The 19486-nt window shown below is 44.4% G+C and overlaps 2 protein-coding genes across 3 annotated transcripts in view; one reads left to right on the forward strand and one right to left on the reverse strand.

Moving 5' to 3' along the window:
• Positions 1-5427, forward strand: part of SMARCB1 (SWI/SNF related BAF chromatin remodeling complex subunit B1) — a 34399-nt gene extending 28972 nt beyond the window's left edge. The window contains exons 8-9 of one of the 2 annotated variants that reach the window (XM_089653196.1): positions 1955-2086; positions 4949-5427. In XM_089653196.1, coding sequence (XP_089509322.1) covers positions 1955-2086; positions 4949-4988 — 172 coding nt within the window. In that variant the 3' untranslated portion in view covers positions 4989-5427. Of the gene's footprint in view, positions 1-1954 lie in introns of both variants that reach the window. The other variant, XM_089653195.1, reaches the window with a different exon arrangement.
• Positions 5428-5631: 204 nt separating this feature from the next.
• The window catches only part of LOC149445909 (derlin-2-like), a 37973-nt gene continuing 24118 nt past the window's right edge, over positions 5632-19486 (reverse strand). The window contains exons 5-7 of the mRNA XM_089653197.1: positions 9706-9901; positions 8021-8111; positions 5632-5872 (exon numbers count right to left, since the gene is read on the reverse strand). Of these exons, the coding sequence (XP_089509323.1) occupies positions 5788-5872; positions 8021-8111; positions 9706-9901 (372 nt within the window). The 3' untranslated portion in view covers positions 5632-5787. The remainder of the gene's footprint in view (positions 5873-8020; positions 8112-9705; positions 9902-19486) is intronic.

A 19486-nucleotide genomic window follows, 5' to 3' on the forward strand; every position in this document is an offset into this window, starting at 1 on the left:
AAGCCTATCTGTACATGGACACATAGGCTTTTGTTGAGTTGAGGGGCTTTTGTACAACAAAAAAAACTCCTAAAGCTCCAAAAACGTGAGTTTAGGAGCAGCTGTGTGTATGAGGCCTTAGAATCACTAAGAGGCTGCTTGTTTGTCCTTATGGAATTGCTCTTAGGCAGCCATTTATCACTGCAGATCCAAACATTGCAAGATATTCATTGCAAGCGATGGGAGTGACAAACGACTAAGAGATGGTACGGCTAGAGTGATTCCATAGGGACAAACGGGCAGTTTCAGTGACACTGACCATTGGGACAAACTTGTGTCATCAGTGTTGTCATATTGATATATTGCTACTGTTTGCTTTCAAAAGCAAAGTGTGTCCAGTGTGTTCTTAAAACTACAGTCATGTGTCCCAAATCTTAGTAAATTTATTTCCAATATTGCAAGTTCGTTCACACTTGCAGTTGAGGGGCAGTAAAACTGTTGAGTTGCATTTTTTACCATCCCCGAACACCTTTCCCTTTAGCTGCAAAGGCATCGTCCAGGGGTCTACACATGCCTATTTCATTCAGTGAGCACTACAGTCAGATAGCAACCGTAGGTCCTCTGTTCCATGCCAATAGACCTGTTGGAAGAATTTGCACTTTAAGAGGGAGGAAATACTTTGATCGACCCAGATGTTGGAAATGCATCTCAAAAACCTAGAATGAACCCAGACTAAAAGTCTTTTTAATAGCCAAATGGTGAAATGCTTTTTTCCCACTGAGCTGCATGAAAACCTTGCCTGCAGCATCTGGCTGTGTGACATTGCAGGCATTTTCATTTTGTCTACCCCACTGGGTAAGCAGCAGGGATTCTCAGGAAGTCTTGACAGGGCAGGGGTGACAGCTGTAAGCCACGTGCTCCTAGATGTTTCCTCATCAGTGCTTGTCTGTATGAGCTCTAAATTTTTTTTTACCAGTTGACTTAGAATATCCAACATAAGTAGCTTATCACGTGTGATGACTGTAAGCATGTGTTTTCAGTCAGGAAAAGGTCTACACGAAACATTGAGCACTTTGATGAAATTCCATATACTCCCAGATGTCCTATTACTTTTAAAAAGCTTTGAGAAAGCTGCAATTGCTAGTTGATAGATTTCCTGGATATCTCATTAACCTGGGGCAAGAGTGCTGCCAGTGAAGTGAATCTGCGTACTTGTTCAATGTACAATTACTACTATTGTCTTCCAAAGATCATATGTAATACCAGCTTTCTAAAATGTGATATTTGCACTTGGCATAACATTACAACCATATGAGTGCTTAAAGCTGAACTCCAGGTATGACCTATAGCACAGTTACATTGGTCCAGCTTGGACCAATGGAAGTATGCATATCCTGTACCTGAGCAATTGCTGTGGAAGCAATTGTACAGTGCTAGCACTAGTAGCGATCTTTGAGGTTCTGTTCCCAGAAGTGACAAGCTTGTTTTTATTTTATTTTATTTTTTTAATGAATACAAGGCATTCCCTGATTTGACAAGGTGGGGCATCACTGGCACAATCGCCTCCTCATCCAGTCATTGAAAAAATAGTGTGATTTGTGCCTGATGCCAGTGTCGAGCAAGTGAGTCCCACCCCCACCCACTTCCATATGGTTACTGCAGGAAGAGAAGCCAATTATCACAGGAACCAGGGGATTGCTGATATCATTGTAGTAGCTGGACTTTTGATTTGCAGCTTCTACAGTATGAGGTATGCATACTTACATTGAAAGCTGGACAAATGTAACTATCATATATCATAAAAAAATCATACAAGAGTTCAGTTTTAGGCCCAGCAAATAGATGCTTAGGCACGTATTACTGCATAGTGTAAAATGTGAAGTTGCGAACACATTAGAATGGGCTGAAGCGTCCCATGAAAGAAATGCATGCAATGTGACTTTATCCCTTATTAATGTGTTTGTTTATATTTCAGTGAAAACCCCTTGCCAACTGTGGAGATTGCCATCCGAAATACAGGTGATGCAGACCAGTGGTGCCCACTTCTGGAGACCCTTACAGATGCTGAAATGGAAAAGAAGATCCGTGACCAGGACAGAAACACCAGGTGCCACCGTCGTTTCATACGATTTTCCTTCCGGGCTTCTCGTCGGGGTAGAATATAGACAACAAGGTGGCACTTCCTCGGAGCGTCCACGAGGAAGACATTTCAGCTTTTGCGCACCAGCCTATGAAGTGATGTCTTTTTCCGTGTCTGTGCTGTCGTGCTTCAGCCTATGGAGCTCCTCTTTTAATCATTATCACACTTTGCAAGTGACGTGTTTGGTATTTCGTTTGACTTAAGCTGGTGGGATTGGACATTTCTCCCAGTGCTCGCCATTAGCTTAGTAGCACCCTCTATGCTAAAATTCCCTGATAGCCCTTACTTGGCCCTAGCGCCTTACGCACTTAAAATTACCAAATTCTAACTAATTCCATTGTCTCACATTGAGATAGTCTGACACCCTCTTGCCTCCCTTAATCTGGTGGTGGGACCTGCAGTATATTCTATATTGCTGGTTTCTGTAATCAGAGTAGCCCCTGTAACAGAAGTATGCAGACTACAGAATCATTTATGTCCTTTAGTGTGTTGTATTCCTGTTAGCTTTAGTAATCTTTATATTGTAGGCAATACTTAAAAACTGGTGCCAAAAATATGCTTGTGAAATGTTCTAGATAGCTTTGCTGCTTTAAATGCTAAATGTAATCATTTAACTTCTGCCAGTCCCTGTAGAGCATAATTCTACTGGTGCATGCCGCAGTTAAATGCAACGTGAATTTCCACCGATTATAGTGCAGGTGGTGGCTTTATGAAGTATGTGCAGTATTATGAATTATTATAAAACCATTTTAATTGCTTTACTTTTAGGTGTATGACAGTGGTAGTGACAGTGTTAATGTTTTCTTGGATGGTAAAGAAACGTTTTTCGTTTTCAGAAAGGTTGGCCCATGCTGGTTGTGGAGCCCCTAAAGGGCCTTATTGCCTCAATTGGATATGTGGATCAGTGGTTCTGAAGTGGGGGCAATTTATAACTGTAGTAAAAATAATCCGTGCCATTTGAATTCTCCATTGAATCACTGGGTACGATAGGACAGGAGTACAAAAAGTAATGTTGTGCTATATACAGTACTACCCCCTCCAACAGGTAAAAGATTTAGAGACGCTAAAGTTCCTCACAGCATTAGCATTATGAGTAGTGAGCTGGAATTGTATGATCAGCTGGGTTGATGGTACTGTTGATGCTCTCCATTGCTGTACCCTGAGACTTGTGAGTTACTAGTTTCTTTTGTGTGTTGTTGGTACTTACGGACATTCAGATCTGCCAATTAACAGTAGTGAAAATGTCTCTACCCTTGTTAAATGAAAAACGTGAAAGGTTAGGCATTTATGTAACTGTTTTAATCCCTTTACAGCATATCTATATATTGACTTAATTGTTCTTTGTATGCAAGATGTCTTTACTGGTTTTTGCATTGTGCCTTTTTAGAAAAGTTGGTGTGTATGTAGTCTGGTTTGGTGCTTCTAGTGTTGACCAGTTGTGTCAGTGTCTGGTTTTCGTATAGCACAAGGGAATAGAACAAGTTGCTTAGTAGCTGTGTTTTTTAAATATGCCAAATCAAGGCCATGAATGTATTAACAAATATGTTATGTCATACCTTACAAATACCAAACCTCACAGACTACTTTCCTCTTGTTTAACCTCCCAGCAGATAAACCAGCTTCCCTATTTTTCTAAATAGGGTTCACGTTGTGCTTATCCTGCCAATTTTTCAGGAATACACCATGAAAAAGTTTGAAGTCCTTTCCCCTCAAAGCAGTTTAGTCAAATAACTGCTGTGATCACCATTTCTTATACTTTGATTTTGGTATACATTCCAAGTTTTTCATGGTGTCACTTCTTGAAACAACTAGCCCCTAGCAGGATGCATATATAGGAAAAAACACAGAAAAGTCTTGCAGAGAACCCTGCAATTTTAAAGACAGGAAAAACCTTTGTATTTTTTTTTTCTGTTTCCAGCACTTTCAATGCCTTTATTTTATCACAGCCTCAACACCTTTCACTGACAAAGGTGTTTTTTTTTTCTTGATACATTTAAAGGCAGGCATTTTGATTTGCAAGATGGTCTGCATTTGCAAGCTTTTAGATCTTAGACATTGTACCTTATAATCAGTAGAATTGTTTTTGTTTTTTTTGTTTTACCAATGAATTTGCTTTATTACAAAGCAGCCCAGTATTTGCACAAGGAATCTGTGTTTTTTAATTCTAATAGTATTTGATATAATCCCACCACTAAATAGATAACTATTTTTCAGTTTACTAAAATCTGTTTAGGATAGATATCGGTAATCCTTGTCTGTCTATTATCCTTTGGACCAGGGCTGGAGAAATCTCAGCATCCTGGTAGCCAATGTGCCTAAATAAATTATAAATGGCACCTAACTTTTATGAGCCTTTCTATAGCCAGCAGAAGCATCTTTTCTGGCTCCTTAAAAGTAGCTCTTGAATTTTGCATTAATTTGTTCGACCCTACCTAAACTATAGTACTGAATATATTTTTTCAGCGTTTAGGCCAGAGATACAGTATGTACAATTGTGCATGCTCTGTTAGCTATACTTTTAGCTGTCAAGCACACTTGTGGCCTAACAGGCACTACTATTGGCAGTACTGGATTTGGTGCCAATGAGTGAGTGACCTCTAGATTTAACCTTTATTATGATATAGGAAATGTTTATATGCTTTTTCTGTTTTACTTGCTAAATTAGTGTGGCTGGAAGTGAATTAGAGGTAATGAGATCAGAATGTTTCTTTCCACTGGAGAGTATTACGTAAAAATCCCCCATAGGATGATCCTCTGACTTAGTGTTAAGAGTACAGCTACAACCTCCTAATCATTTACCTTGCCCCTCTTCTCTTTTCCTCCCTATAGGCGTATGAGACGTCTTGCCAACACTGCACCGGCCTGGTAAACAGTCCCCTCCCGACGAAACTCGCGGTTCACATCCTGGAGATGGAACCCCGCCCCATAAATAAACAAAAAGTAACAATTAAAAAGGAAAAAGTAAAAAAAAAAACAAACAAAAAACTAAGACTAAAGTTTTGTGGAGGAGAGGAGGGTGGTCACAGCACCTCTTGAGCCAAATCAGAAGGTGCGGGGGACCCACACATTCCACTTTGAAAGCAGCTGGGTGCTGCTGTGTTTGACTCCCTCACATCCTTTCCTTCCATGTACAGAGTGTGAAGCATTAGTGCTACCTGACTACCGGAAGACCTGAGACAGATGTCCCAAGCCCTCCTTTATACCTGTGTACGTGATATGTAAAGCTTTTTTGTGTTCTATTTTTAATTTGTATAGGTGCTTCATGCACTTGTAGAAAAAAACTTTTTAAATAAAACTGATGCTCAATATCTTTCCTTGTTTGAGTGGTGTTTTATGCTTAATACATGTTTGTCTTATGCACTGTGATAATGTGTATTTTTATATCCATCAATGTGCCTTATTGGGAATGACCTGCTTGGAAAGGTAAGACTATGGAAGAATATTCTCCAGAAGTAGAGATTAGAATGAACCTCTGCTAATGCATTAATAGAAAACGTGATTTTAACACCAGCTGAATGGTACGTAGGATTTTATTACTACAATTGCAATGAACATTTCAAGTGTTTTAACAAGAGCTTTTATTATTTCAAGTTACATTAGGTAATGTTTCAGTACTGAAAACCAGAGCTTGGTAAGTAGATAACTCCGTCCTGGGCTTTTGGAGGTGGTTAATCTTGGTGCTGTCTGTTTACAGAATCCTCTGGTAGTGGATTATAATTGGGATCTGCTAATGGCACATCAAATATTTGCTTTCTGTAGAGAGCAGAGACAAGACTAGTAAGACTCGATCATTTACACAATGCAGTGACTGCAAACCTTTTTTGGGGCAAGACTGATGAGAGGATTTTGCATGATCTTATTTGTAATCTTTTTTTTCTGAATGTGACTTTTTTACTAGTGCTTTATTGTATCGTTTACAGCCAAAATAAATTTTAGGGTTCTTAAAGGGAAGCTTCACCAAAAAGAGGGAACTCACACTTTTCCTTCTCTTCCAATATTTTTATTTTTTTTGGGGGGGGGGGGGGGGGGGGGAGAGCAGGTACATGATTTTGACAGGTACCTGCTCGCACTTCTGGTCATATCACTACAGCGATCTGAGTGGAAGGTCGGACCTTCCCCCTCAGCCTCTTGGGACACGTCACAGGTCCCAGGAGACTGCAGGACCATTCACTGGGCACAGTGTGGGAAGCCGGCTGTGAGTCATCTGCCCACAGTTAAGATGTCAGTGCCTGGACCTGGAGACCAGTAAAGGGCTGGGTCGGGTGAGGACAGCGCTGAATCCTGGGACAGATAAAGTGTGGGGTTGATTCACTAAAACTGGAAAATGCAGAATATGGTGCAGCTGTGCTTGGTAGCCAATCAGCTTTTAACTTCAGCTTGTTCAATTAAGCTTTGACAAAAAAAATACTGGAAGCTGATTTGGTTTCTATGCAGAGCTGCACCAAATTTTGCACTCTCCAGTTTTAGCAAATCAACCCGTGTGTTTTTATTTAAGTCCGCAACTACAGTATTTTGTAGCTGCTGCCTTTTACATTTTTGTTTACAGGGTAAAGATACTCTCTTTAATCTGTGGGAGCTGCTGAGGTTTTCAAACATATTAAAGATTAAACATACCCAACAGAGGTTAGTTTGACTTTCAGTCCTGCCAAGATTAGCTGAATTTGGCAAGTGAGAAAGGGTATTGTTGAGGTGGTACTTAATGTAAGGGCCTTTTCTCATGAAATGTGAGCAAAATTAGGGCTGTCTCCAGTTTACATTCACGTCCGCTTGTATGATATAGGCATTCATTCTTATATCTGCCAGCACACTCAGAATATGAGCCTAAAAACATATAAGTCTTGATGATCAATGTGTCTAGTGCCAATTTGCTTCCATATGCAAATACAGAATGTAGTGACTCATGCATATAATTATCAACTCCTATCAGGTTAATTTTTTGCAGTAGTTTGTGTGGTGGCCTCTCCTGTATTGGCCATGCTAAACAGTGCAGGGTACTGCAAAAATACAAGCATCTTAGTAGTTTGTAAATTTAAACTAGCCATACACTAGATTTTTAAATGCGCATTGGTGCAGAAATTCAAAGTACATTTGAAGACTTGACAAATGATGATTTAAAGTACTTAATACATTTTGGAATGAATGTAATTTCCTGAATGAAAACCACCTTTACTATTGAAAAATTCAAGAAAAAATGTCCAGTCTGCTTTTTTGAACTCACTGTGGTCAGAAACGAACATCATTTTGACCCCATGAACAATTAAAAAATCAAACCAACGTTCTTAAAGCAAGAAATTTCTACTGGAATTCTACTAGAGTATGGCCAGCTCTAGTCTAGAGGTGTGGGGGAAATATCCCATACAGACACCCCCAAAAAACATGTTTTATCTCTTTCCTACTTTGTCCAAAATGTAAAAAAAAATGTTTTGGGTGGGGTTACACTTTAAAGGAAACCTGGACTAGAAATTGTATTTAGGCTGTTATTTCATGCATACTTGAAATAGATTAGTAATTCATAATGGCAACCTCTATTGTTTCTCTTAGCATCACAAGGCACTTAACAGAAATGTGTGCTCTTCTAAACTTGGATTTATTTGTCTGAATTCTCAACATAGACATTAACCATCTAAATTGCTCAATTATTTTTACATGATCAGTTATCTTTATATACCCTTTCTCCCATGTGTGCTGACTTGAGGTAGAGCATGAACTAATACTAAATTGATCTGTTAATCACCTCTTGTTCCCAGTGCCATCCGCTGTATCTTTACATGGATAATCTTAAAAGCACAAGATGTTCTGGCTGTAAACTTTCAGCAAATAAAATACTTAAGTTTCACCAGAGTTATATGTAAACAAATAGCTGGAACGAGGACACGCCATTTTCCCTGTTTTAATACTCACAAAATAGCAGGAGTAACTAGAAGCTTTTTTCCTCCAGGCTGGTTTGGGAAAACATCTTCTAGAAAAAAGTAAATATGTCCAGCTGCAATGCCTGAAAAAGGAAGGCCATTAAAGAATTATTAAATGGCATAATGCACAGATATATTTGACCTTGGAATGACACCAAACCTAATAGTTTGTGTTGCTATCCTATTCGTAAGAAGCTTGGTGCATGAATTCATGTACATCTAGAACCCTACAGTGAGGTCAGCTCCTTTTCAACACCTGTCACAGCTCTGGTTGTTGGATGTGGAGGATAATGCTCCATTAGAGCTGGCATACACAGACTGGGAAAGACAGAAGAGAGTATAGCCAAACTCCAGTCAAAACTTTTTTTCTTTTCAATTTAAAGCAGAGTTTCACCCAGGTACCCGCTCCCACTTCCAGCTCATTTCGCTGCAGCAAAGTGAGCAGGAAGTTTGGCCCCCTCCTTGTTCCTGCAGTCTTCTGGGATACTTCAAAGGTTCCAGAAGACTGCTGGACCAATCTGAATGTGCAGCGCGACGGGCACCGGGTTGTGAAGCTGTAAGCTGCACAGCCTGGTGCCCACAGTGGAGATGCCAGGGAGATAAAGGACAGCTCGGGTGAGCACATTGCTGGACCCTGGGACAGGTGAGGGTGTGTTTATTAAAAGCCAGCAGCTACAGTTTTTGGACTGGAACTCCGCGTTAACTGCTTCCTGATCGCCCTATAGCAGATATACTGCTACAGAGCGGCAAGGGTGCGCAAAATGATGTGTATATATATATATTCACGTGATTTTGCATTTCCAGGTATGGGGTTCCTACCCGCGCCGCCATTCACATCCATGGCTGTCAATCACTGGGTCCCGGCCCGGTGATTGCCGAGCATCTCTAATGGGGAGGATAGCTGTATGTAAACAATACAGTTCTCCCTGTCGGCTCATGCACACTGCTTTGGATGGCTGTGCACAGCCATCCGTAGCAGTGTGATTACAGTGAAGCACGCACACAGACAGTAAAGTAAAATAAAACAGCACACAGTTAACCCTTTGATCACCCCTCATGTTAACCCCTTCCTGCCCAGTGCCATTAGTACAGTGTAAGTGCTTTTTTTTTTTTTTTTTTTTTTTTTTTTTCTCTCCCACCGATCACTGTATTGGTGTCACTGGGGATGTCAGTGACATCAAGTCAATTCCCCCCAGTGTCAGAATGCCTGCCGCAGTCCCACTATAAGTCCTTGGTCGCTGCCATTACTAGTAAAAATTTAAAAAAAAATTCCAGTATCTATACTGCTATTTGTAAACGCTATAACTTTCACATAAACCAATTAATTTACAGGTATTGGGATTTTTTTTAGCAAAGACATGTAGCAGAATACATTTTGGGCTAAATTTGACAAAATTTGATTTTATAAATTTTTTTTACTGGACATGTTAATAGCAAAAAGTCAAAAATATTTGTTTTCTCAAAATCGTTGGTCCTTTTTTTTTTTTTTTTTTTTTTTTTATAGCGCATTTGCTCTAACTTATTTATGTGTGTAAATAGTCTTTTTCCAACAGGAGGTAAGGAGAAATTGGACAAAGAGCTGAGATCTCCATATGCTGGCTGGATGCAACATATTTTTAATTTCATATTTAAAAATGTGTTTTTTCTCTTCCCTAACCACAATAAAGTACCTCTTACCCAGCAGGTCAAGAAGGATGGAATCTCCTATTAGCAAAGAGAAACACAGAAGAACCCAGGGCAGAAAGGGAGCCTGAAGTGTGAGAAGACCAAAGACATTAATTCGTAGGAAAGGATTTCTGCGGCACCAGACATACACTAACATAAGGGTAAAAGCTTGACTAAGGAAAGAGAGGCTAGAAAAAAGACCAAAAAGCTGGTTTATGTTAAGGAAGAATAGACAAACTGTATAGAAATTAAATCGCCATAGATGCCCCCTGAAGACTTATTACAGCTAACAGGCATTCCACTATGTACAATGCTAGATAAATGCAAAAGAGTTACTCTACTATTGGGACAGGATCAGGGAGACCTTTAGGTGTTGTAACAGAAATGGTAAGGGGTCAATCAATTTCTACCATACTAGGTGGGAACACAATGCCATTAGCTATACACAAAAGTGAATTATAGTAGTATATAGAGGTGAGGATTGGTTTATATATTTCCAAATATAAGCAACCCTGACTTCAGTTTTACTAAATAATTTGTTTAAGGTAGGTATTTCTTGCTTGCTAACAGGTAGAATGAAGAGAAACTCTTGAATTTTGTCTTAAACACTTAGTGCTGGAACCAGTTAAGTATTTCTCTCTGAAGTTCATTGATGAACACAGCTTCTTCTGATTCTTGGCCACAGGATATATAGCGCCACCTACAAAAGTAGGACACTAGGCAGAAAAGAATGCAGCCCTAGCTGGTATAAGCCCCCTCTCTGCTATATGCAACTCTGTTATTTCTGCCTAGTGTTTAGGAGTAAAGACCTAGTTTCCTGATGGGAACTGTGGTGCCATAGCTTTATTATTCCTGTAGAGTTTTTCAATCAGCATCCAGGCTGGGCAAACTAGATCCCAGCCTGGCAAGCAAGTGCACGCAAATCTTTAGCTACGCACTGGGTCGGCTGTGACATCCCCATACCAGGGCGCATGGCAAGTTAAACGTCTCACGGAGGCACCTGACATCTGTGTCACTGCTTTCCATGGCTGGTAGCCCCCACCTCGGAGGAAGGAGGATCTATGTGAGGAGTGTTGCTCATTATTCCCTGCATCAGTAAGTAGATAGCCCCCCTTCCTCAGGCATGGTGTGGAGTATGGATACTCCTTGGAGTGTTTGGCCCTGCAGGTTCTCCTCCTGGCCTAGGTCCTTTCCTTCCATCCTCCTTTCCCCCATTTTACCCTTTTGTGCAGTTTGTTCCATCTGACCTGGGGAGCTGGCACTGTGGTCTGGACATGGTGGGGGTTGTTTCCTGGGGAGGCTAAGGGACTCCCTGAATCTGCTGCAGCAGCAGCCATGTGTTCCTGGGTGGCTAATTTCCGGGGGTCAAGGCCATACTTGCTGTTCCATGTTATTCCGTTTCAGGACATTCAAAGGGAGCTGTTGTCCTGTCAGTAGAATAAGAAAATGCAATGTTCCATCTAAAAACAAATTAACAATCACAAAAATACAACAAAACTAACTCGCCTAAGGCAAATCCAGGCAGGTACACATATACCAGGCCGAAGTAACAGTTGTGGCTTTGTCCTAGGAGGGTTTTGTTTTTTTTTTTCCCCCCTCCCTTCTCTGAACCCCTGCACCCTTCTCTGAACCCCTGCACCCTTCCCTCCTATATATAAAACACTGGTAAGTCCCATTACCCCTCAGAGGGATTATTGGTTGTTCTATTTCAGTGATAGGGATGGTACCAGGGGCGGACTGACAACTCATGGGGCCCCCGGGCAATAGGGGATCATGGGGCCCCTGTGTCCTTGCCCAAACTCAAAAAAGCCTATGAAAAAGGTACCAGGGGCATCTCATGGGGCCCCCTACTGACCCCGGGCCCTCTGACAGTGCCCGGGTTTCCAAATGGTCAGTCCGCCCCTGGATGGTACCTAACAATGTTACCATGTAGAAATAAGCAATGGGTCCTAACTATTTCTAGTACAGACCTAAGGTACCATCCCTCTCTGCTACAGCTGGTTAGGGGTGGTCCGCTTCCCTATTTTTGGTGGTTCGTGTCCCAGTGGTACCATACTTTTCAGGTTGGAGTCCCAGGCTCATGCTTCTGCCCGATCCTCCCACGGAGATGGCAGTTCCCCCGAGTCCTCTGTCCTGTTAGACATGCTGTCTGTAGTCCTTAAAGCCTTTGTTTCCTGGGTCGAGGTGCCATTCAAGCGCAGGGTAAGCATAACTCTCCCCCCATCCTGGCCCTCCTCCTCTGACTATTCTGAGCCAGATTTAGCTTCTGCTGCCACAAGCCCAATTTTTCCATGTCCCTAAATCGATAGCGAGGATGATTTCTCTGCCACTGTTTCCGTGCAGGAAAAAAACACTGGGGCCACACTGATTACCTCAGTGCAGGAACATCTAAAGATTAAGGATACTTCTGGGGTTGCCGAGGGCTGACCCCTTTAGTACTCACAAGCTGGCTCCTTCTAAGGTTTCTCCTTACCCTGCCTAGTTTGATAAATTTGTTTACAAGGTTTGGGAACATCTGAAACACCCCTTTGCTGTCCCAAAATGCGTTCTGGTAGCTTGTCCCTTTGAGGAGGCTCTTTCGAAAATTTGGAACTCTCATCTGGTTGTGGAACCTCCTTTCTCTAGGTTGAACAATGAAACCATGGTACCTGTGGAAGAGCTCCTCTCCTTTAAGGATCCTGCAAACCAAAAGGCAGAATCGGTCGCCCACACTATGTTTACAGTTACCAGCCCGGCACTGCCATTGGTATTGGCCACAGTTCTTGCAGCTCAGATATTTACATAGTATACTAAGCTTTTATCTCAAGGTCTGGGTAAGGATCTGGCAGACCAGTTGGTCCAGGGCCTCAGATGTGTGGGTAATTGCTCTCTAAGCTTTCCGTCCCAGCTGTGGTGCTTTAGCGAGTTCTTTGGCTCAAGTGCTGGTCTGTGAACAAGACATCTGAAAAGGCCTTGGCAGACTTACTCTTCCAGGGTGAATGTCTTTTTGGAGGTACCCTGGATGACATCATCGAGAATCTTACTGGTGAGAAGAGTCCATCCTTCTCTGCCAACAAGAGGCTTTTTCATTCCCCTGGCTCCTCGGCCAAAAGATCCAAGAACTTCATGGCTTCTGCAGATGAGGTGCATCACTAGTTGCTCCACAAGCCCACGAAGTCTGCAGACAAGTCCTCCCAGCATAAAGGCTTGCCCCCCCACCCGTGGCCAGGGAGGACCATGATCTCTTTGGTTTTCCAGGTCCATGTACCTTCCTGCTCTCTGACAAATAGGTCCATAAAATGATTTTTTCCGGCTACAAGATAGAATTTTGTTCCTGTCCACCAGAGAAATTCTTTTTCTACAACCTGTTTACGGTTCTGAAGAAAAAAGGAGTTTGCCGGATCCTAGATCTCAAGGCCCTGAATAGCTTTATGGGGGTGAAGGTCAAGATGCAATTCAGCCTGTCGGTCGCTTCCCTTCATCAGGGAATATCCTGGCTTCCATATACATCAAGGCTACGTACTTGAATGTTCCCATTTAAGCTGGGCACCAGCACTTCTTACACTTTGTCGTCTGGGACATGATCAGTTTGTGGCACTTCTTTTCAGTCTGGCCTCTACTCAGGTTATTACAAAGGTACTGGCTCCAGTTCTAACAAAGAAGGATTGCCATGCTTGGCTATATGGACGACCTTCTTCGTTGAGCGGAGACTCCCTCTGCACTGATGGACAATGTGGCAATCACGATCCACACTTTCTGCAGGAATTTGGATGGGTCCTGGACTTCAAGAAGTCCGCTCTGACCCCGACAAGGAGGCTTGAAGTATCTGGGTCCAATCCTTATCTCGGCACTGGCCAAGGTGTTCCTCCCACATGACAAGCTACAGAAACATTGCACTGCGATTTGGCTGCTGCTGTCCCGCAGGAAGTCTTCTCTGTGGCTTTGCATGCAGGTCCTGGGTCTCATGGTGTCCACATTCAAGGCAGTTCAGTATCTGTCGCTCCACACAAGGGTCCTGCAGAAAGAAATCTTGTCCACGTTGGACAAGTCCCCTGTGTCCTTGAATAATCAGATTCATCTGGGCCAGTTGACCAGGACCTCTCTTTTTTTCTGGTGGATTCAGTCTCCTCTTCAAGCTGGGAAGTTTTTTCTCCCTCTCCATTGGATGGTGGCCATGACAGATGCCAGGAGTCTTAGGGTCAAGATCAGCTTAGAATCATTGGATACCAGAGGATGCTCAACTACTGATTAATGTCCTGGAACTTCGGGCGATCAGGCTATATCTGGAGCGATGGACAGAGCTTTTTCGTGGGTGCCAGGTCAAGAGCCAATAAGACAATGCCACAACCAAGGTGGAACAAGAAGTGCGGCAGTGGCGCTGGAAGCCTTGCTCATTCTTTGGTGGGCAGGAACTCCTCCTCCTTGTACATCCCAGGCGTAGAGACATAGAGAACTAGCAGGCAGACTTCCTCTGTCTTCAGAAGCTAGCTCGGAGGAGTGGTCCCTGTTCCCAGATATATTTCAAAACATCTGTCTGTGCTGGGACACCCCAGATGTGGATCTTCTAGCATCTTGCCTCAGCAGGAAGGCATTGAGATTTGTGGCGAGAGTGAGGGACCCCCTGGTGGATGTCGGATGCTCTGGTGGAGTGGTGGGGTCAGTATTGGCTCATTTATGCATTTCCTCCTCTCAAACTTCTTCCTTTTCTGCTGTGCAGGATAGAAGCTGAAGGGATTCTGACCATTCTAGTGGCTCCAGATTGGCCGCGACGACCCTGGTATGCCAGCATGCTGCAGCTGGTCACAGATGTTCCCTGGCAGCTGCCTTTTCTAGAAGCTCTCTACCAAGGGCTGATCTTTTATCTTGCTTTACAGACCTGGCTATTGAAAGCCAAGTTCTGAGAGATAGGTGGTTGTCGGGCTTGGTGATCACTAGCATGTTAAAGGCACATAAGTCTACCTCACTAAAAATTTCTCATTGCACCTGGAATGCATATATCTGCTGGAACAAGGTTACGGTTGCCCACCCACGTTCCTTTTCAGTGGTTCAGCTTTGGGCATTGAGCAGAAGCTCGCCTTGAACACCATTAAGGGCCAGATTTCTGCCCTTATGGTCTTTCAGCATCCCTTGGCCACGCACTCCTTGATTTGCATCTTCATCCAAGGGGTTCGACGTGCATCTCCCGTGCTTTAACCTTTGCTGCTCTGAGACCTGAAATTGGTTCTTTCAGTCCTCTAGAATCCTCCATTTGAGAATATTGGGGATATTCCCTTACGCTCTCTCAGATGGTCATCATCACTTTCACACGTCGGGTTTCATAGTTTGTGGCCTTACCATGTAAGTCTCCTTATTTGCGCTTTCACAGGTATATGGTGGTTTTCTGTCCGCGTCCCTCCTTCATTCTGTAGGTGGTGTCTGATTTTCAACTGAATAAAGACATTGTACTCCCTTCCCTGTGTCCAGGCCCTTTGCACCCTAAATATTAGTGCCTCCTGGGTTTTCTATCACCAGGCATCTGTGTTTCAGGTGTTCCACTCCCATTGAGGCACTGCTTTGGGACATCCCTGTGATCAAGAATCAGAAGAAGCTGTGTCCGTCAATGAACGTAAGAGAACATTTTTTTTTTTTTTTTGTTACCATAAAATCCCTGTCTCTGAGTTCACCAAGAGGAACAGCACCCATCCCTCTATGGTTCTGTTTTATTTGTGCTGCTTTGTAACTGAGCTGCCTATAGCAGAGAGGGGGTTTATACTAGCTAGGACCACCCTATAGGTGTCCTACTCCTGTAGGCATAAATCCTATGGTCAAGAATCAGAAGAACCTGTGTCCATCAGTGAACTCGGAGAAAGGGATATTACTGTAACAACAAAATCCCATTTTTATAGCATTTCCCCAATTGTTAAAGGGTTTTTCCCCTCTCGTCTTTCTGGACAGCACCTTGAGAGACCTCGGCTCCTCCCCACCTGAGGAAACACCTCCACACTAAATAAAAACTGTCACTCCCCTCCGACCTCAGTTTTTGTGTTTCCTCCGGTGGGGAGACATCTTTTGGAGGCCTCTCCAGGCGCTGGCAAGGGACAGTGAGACCGGGTTTCTAGGTTGGAGACAGGGCAGCGTGGGGTGAAGGCCGGAGAGCCGGCTACTATCCCCCAGGGAACGCTGCAAGGGTAGGGCTGCTGCCTCTGTGGGGCAGTGGAAGATGCGGCACTAACCTGTCAGCCAGCCCCCTCCGGAGAGTTGCGGGAGCCGGGGCGTCCTCGTGCGGAGTTCTAGGGAGATCGGGGTAGGAGTCCCGCTCCCTCCCATACGTGCCGGCATTGGAGCACTCAGGGCCGGATGAGGGGAGACGTCATTTCTGGTGGAAGGGGCGGGGCTTCTCCCGGGATCGCGGCTTCTGGCCGCAGCCCTGAAGTCACGAGATCGGTGGCAAGATGGCGGTGCAATGCGGTAGCCTGTGGAGACAGGCGATACTGCAGAAGAGGCGACCACCCTCCTGAGCAATGTCCGGAGAGAAGGCACCAAGGCCAGCATCAGCCAGGCACAGGTAGGTGACTCAGTGGAGTCTTTCCCTTACCTATGGGCTCCTAGCTCCAAGGGGTGTTCCCGGCCCTCTGTTAGTTAGGGAGGAGAGTCCATCACAGGGAGACTTGGTTAAATCAGTGAGGGAACTGATATACCTTTTGAGAATTTAGCGTTACCCCAGGCCGCAGCTCTCCCCCCCCCCCCCCCCCCAGCAGTTGCTTCCGTCAACTAGTCGAGGAACGGAAGGCCAGGAGGCTGCGGAAGGTGAGCCATCCTTGGGCTCCCAGTCTGAAGAGGATTCAGAAGGGGAGGGCCCCTCAGACAATCCCAGAGGCCCCTCTAGATACAAATTGTCCCTGGAGGAGGTAGACGATTTGTTGGGGGCAATTTATGTCACGCTCGATATTGAGGATAAAAAACGCCTTTCACTGCATGATCAGATGTATCGGCATGGAAGAACAAAAGCGGAGAGTTTTTCCCGTTCACGAGGTTTTGGTGGATACGATAAAGGAGTGGCAGGATCCTGAGAGGAAGCCCTTTTTTTTTTCTAAATCCCTCAAACGCCGATTTCTGTTTGATGAGGATTCATCTGCTTTGTGGAACAAAAATCCCAAGCTGGATTTTGGATTCTGGTGGAACAAAAATCCCAAGCAATTTGGGTTCTCCCAAATTGCTAGAAGGATGGATTTAGCTTTTGAGGACATGGAGGTTTTGCCAGATCTTGTGAATAGGAGGGCAGATTTCCTCCATAAAAAATCGTGGGAATCGACCTTGTTCAATTTGAAGCCCGCCATGGCCACCACGGTAGTGGCCAGGAACATGGAGTACTGGCTCACGCAGTTACAAGAGCACATCGTGGCTGATTCCCCTAAGGATAGGATCTTTGCGTCTTTTCAGATGTTATTGCAGGGGGTAGGGTACCTTGCGGCTGCTTCGACAGAGTCTGTGAGGTTGTCAGCGAGGTCGGCGGCCCTTACCAACTCAGCCCGTAGGGCCCTTTGGCTAAAAACATGGCAGGGAGATATTGCTTCTAAAGGGAAGTTATGTGGCATTCCTTTTTCAGGTGATCTCCTGTTTGGCCCAGGGTTAGAGACGGTTTTAGACCACACGGCGGGCAGGAAGAAGTCCTTTCCCCTTAAGCGGAAAATGCAGGATCAAGGGGGAAGGAAGTTTCATCCCCCAAAGAGGTTACAGGTCCTTAGGCCAGAGATTCAGAAAAGGGCATGGGGGCAGAGAGGTAGGGGCAAAGGAGGAGCGTTTTTCCGTCGTCCTGAGCAGCTCCAAAAGCCGCGGTGACTCGATTCCCCCGGTGGGAGGAAGATTGGGGGTCTTCCTGCCACGTTGGGAAGCGGAGGTCTCCAGCCCCTTCGTACTGGACATCAGGAGAAGGGGTACCGCCTGGAGTTCTCAAAGCCACCGCCACAAAGGTTATTAGTAACAAGCCTGCCCAGATGTCCACAAAAGGCTTCGGCCTTACTAGCTTCTCTACGGGAGTTAGAGGAGCAAAAGGTAGTAGTGAGAGTCCCCAATGCAGAGATAGGGGAGGGTTTCTACTCACATGTGTTCATGGTCCAGAAACCTTCAGGGGCGTACAGGTTGATTCTAAATTTGAAACCCCTGAACGAGACTATCCTATACAAGAAGTTTCGGATAGACTCAATTTTTACAGTCAAAGCCCTGCTTCCAGGGGCTTTCTTAGCCTCAATTGATTTGAAAGATGCCTATCTGCACGTACCCATCACGGATACATTTCAGAAGTTTCTCAGACTAGCAGTTCAGGGTCCAGGGAGGACGTGTCACCTGCAGTTTCGGGCCTTGCCCTTCGGGCTCTCCTCCTCTCCAAGGATCTTCACAAAGGTTATGTCCGAGGTGCTGGTTCCACTTTGGGTGAACGGAATTTCAGTGGTAGCCTACTTAGACGATCTTCTTTTATTCGCAAGCTCGGAGGAGCAGCTTGCGCGGGACATAGCAGTGGTGAGGAACCATTTGGAGAGTTTGGACTTGGCCAGGTTCAGCAGCCATCCCAGTCTTATTCCAGCCCAAAGAATGACTTATCTGGGCTATATACTGGACTCACCTGTCAAAAAAAACCTTTCTAACCCCCGAGAAGTTCACCAAGTTAGACTGGGGGATCAGGCGGCTACTGGAGAGCCAAGGAATATCGTTGAGGCGTGCTATGTCAGTTTTAGGGCTGTTAACCTTGTCCATTCCGGCGGTACAGTGGGTGGGGCTGCATCTACAGTTGTGGCCAAAATTATTCAACCCCCACTGAAATTGAGTGTTTTGGCCAGTTTGACATTGCTTTTGATCATTCAGTCATCTTGCTTACATTTACATTAAAGAGGCACTTGTAGGTCAGACAAATATAACATAACAGTTATAATGAAATAACCACAAATGTCTTTTCTGTGCTCACAGCATTATCAGTTTTATTCAACCCCCAAGTGACATTCAATCTTAGTACTTAGTACAGCATCCTTTTACAGTTATAACAGCTTTTAAACGTGAAGCATAGCTTGACACAAGTGTCTTGCAGCGATCTACGGGTATCTTCGCCCATTCTTCATGGGCAAAGGCCTCCAGTTCAGTCACATTCTTAGGCTTGCGCACTGCAACTGCTTTCTTTAAGTCCCACCAGAGGTTCTCAATCGGATTTAAGTCTGGTGACTGCGATGGCCACTCCAAAATGTTCCAGCCTTTCCTCTGCAACCATGCTCTAGTGGACTTGGAGGTATGCTTGGGATCATTGTCCTGTTGAAAGGTCCAACGTCTCCCAAGCCTCAGGTGTGTGACGGACTGCATCACGTTTCCATCCAATATCTCCTGGTACTGAAGAGAATTCATGGTACCTTGCACACGCTGAAGCTTCCCTGTACCTGCAGAAGCAAAACAGCCCCAAAGCATGATTGACCCTCCACCATGCTTCACAGTAGGCAAGGTGTTCTTTTCATCATAGGCCTTGTTCTTCCTCCTCCAAACATAGCGTTGATCCATGGGCCCAAACAGTTCTAATTTTGTTTCATCAGTCCACAGAACACTATCCCACAACTTTTGTGGTTTGTCCACATGGCTTTTGGCATACTGCAGTCGACTCTTCTTATTCTTTGGAGACAGCAAGGGGGTACGCCTGGGAGTTCTGGCACGGAGGCCTTCATTACGCAGTGTGCGTCTTATTGTCTGGGCTGAAACTTCTGTACCCACATCTGACAAATCTTTTCTCAGTTCCTCAGCAGTCACACGGGGACTTCTCTCCACTCTACGCTTCAGGTAGCGCACAGCAGTCGAAGTCAGC

This window comes from Staurois parvus, unplaced genomic scaffold (genome assembly GCF_062004578.1).
Source record: "Staurois parvus isolate SC_StPar_1 unplaced genomic scaffold, SC_StPar_1.0 ptg000704l, whole genome shotgun sequence".
Taxonomy (NCBI): domain Eukaryota; kingdom Metazoa; phylum Chordata; class Amphibia; order Anura; family Ranidae; genus Staurois; species Staurois parvus.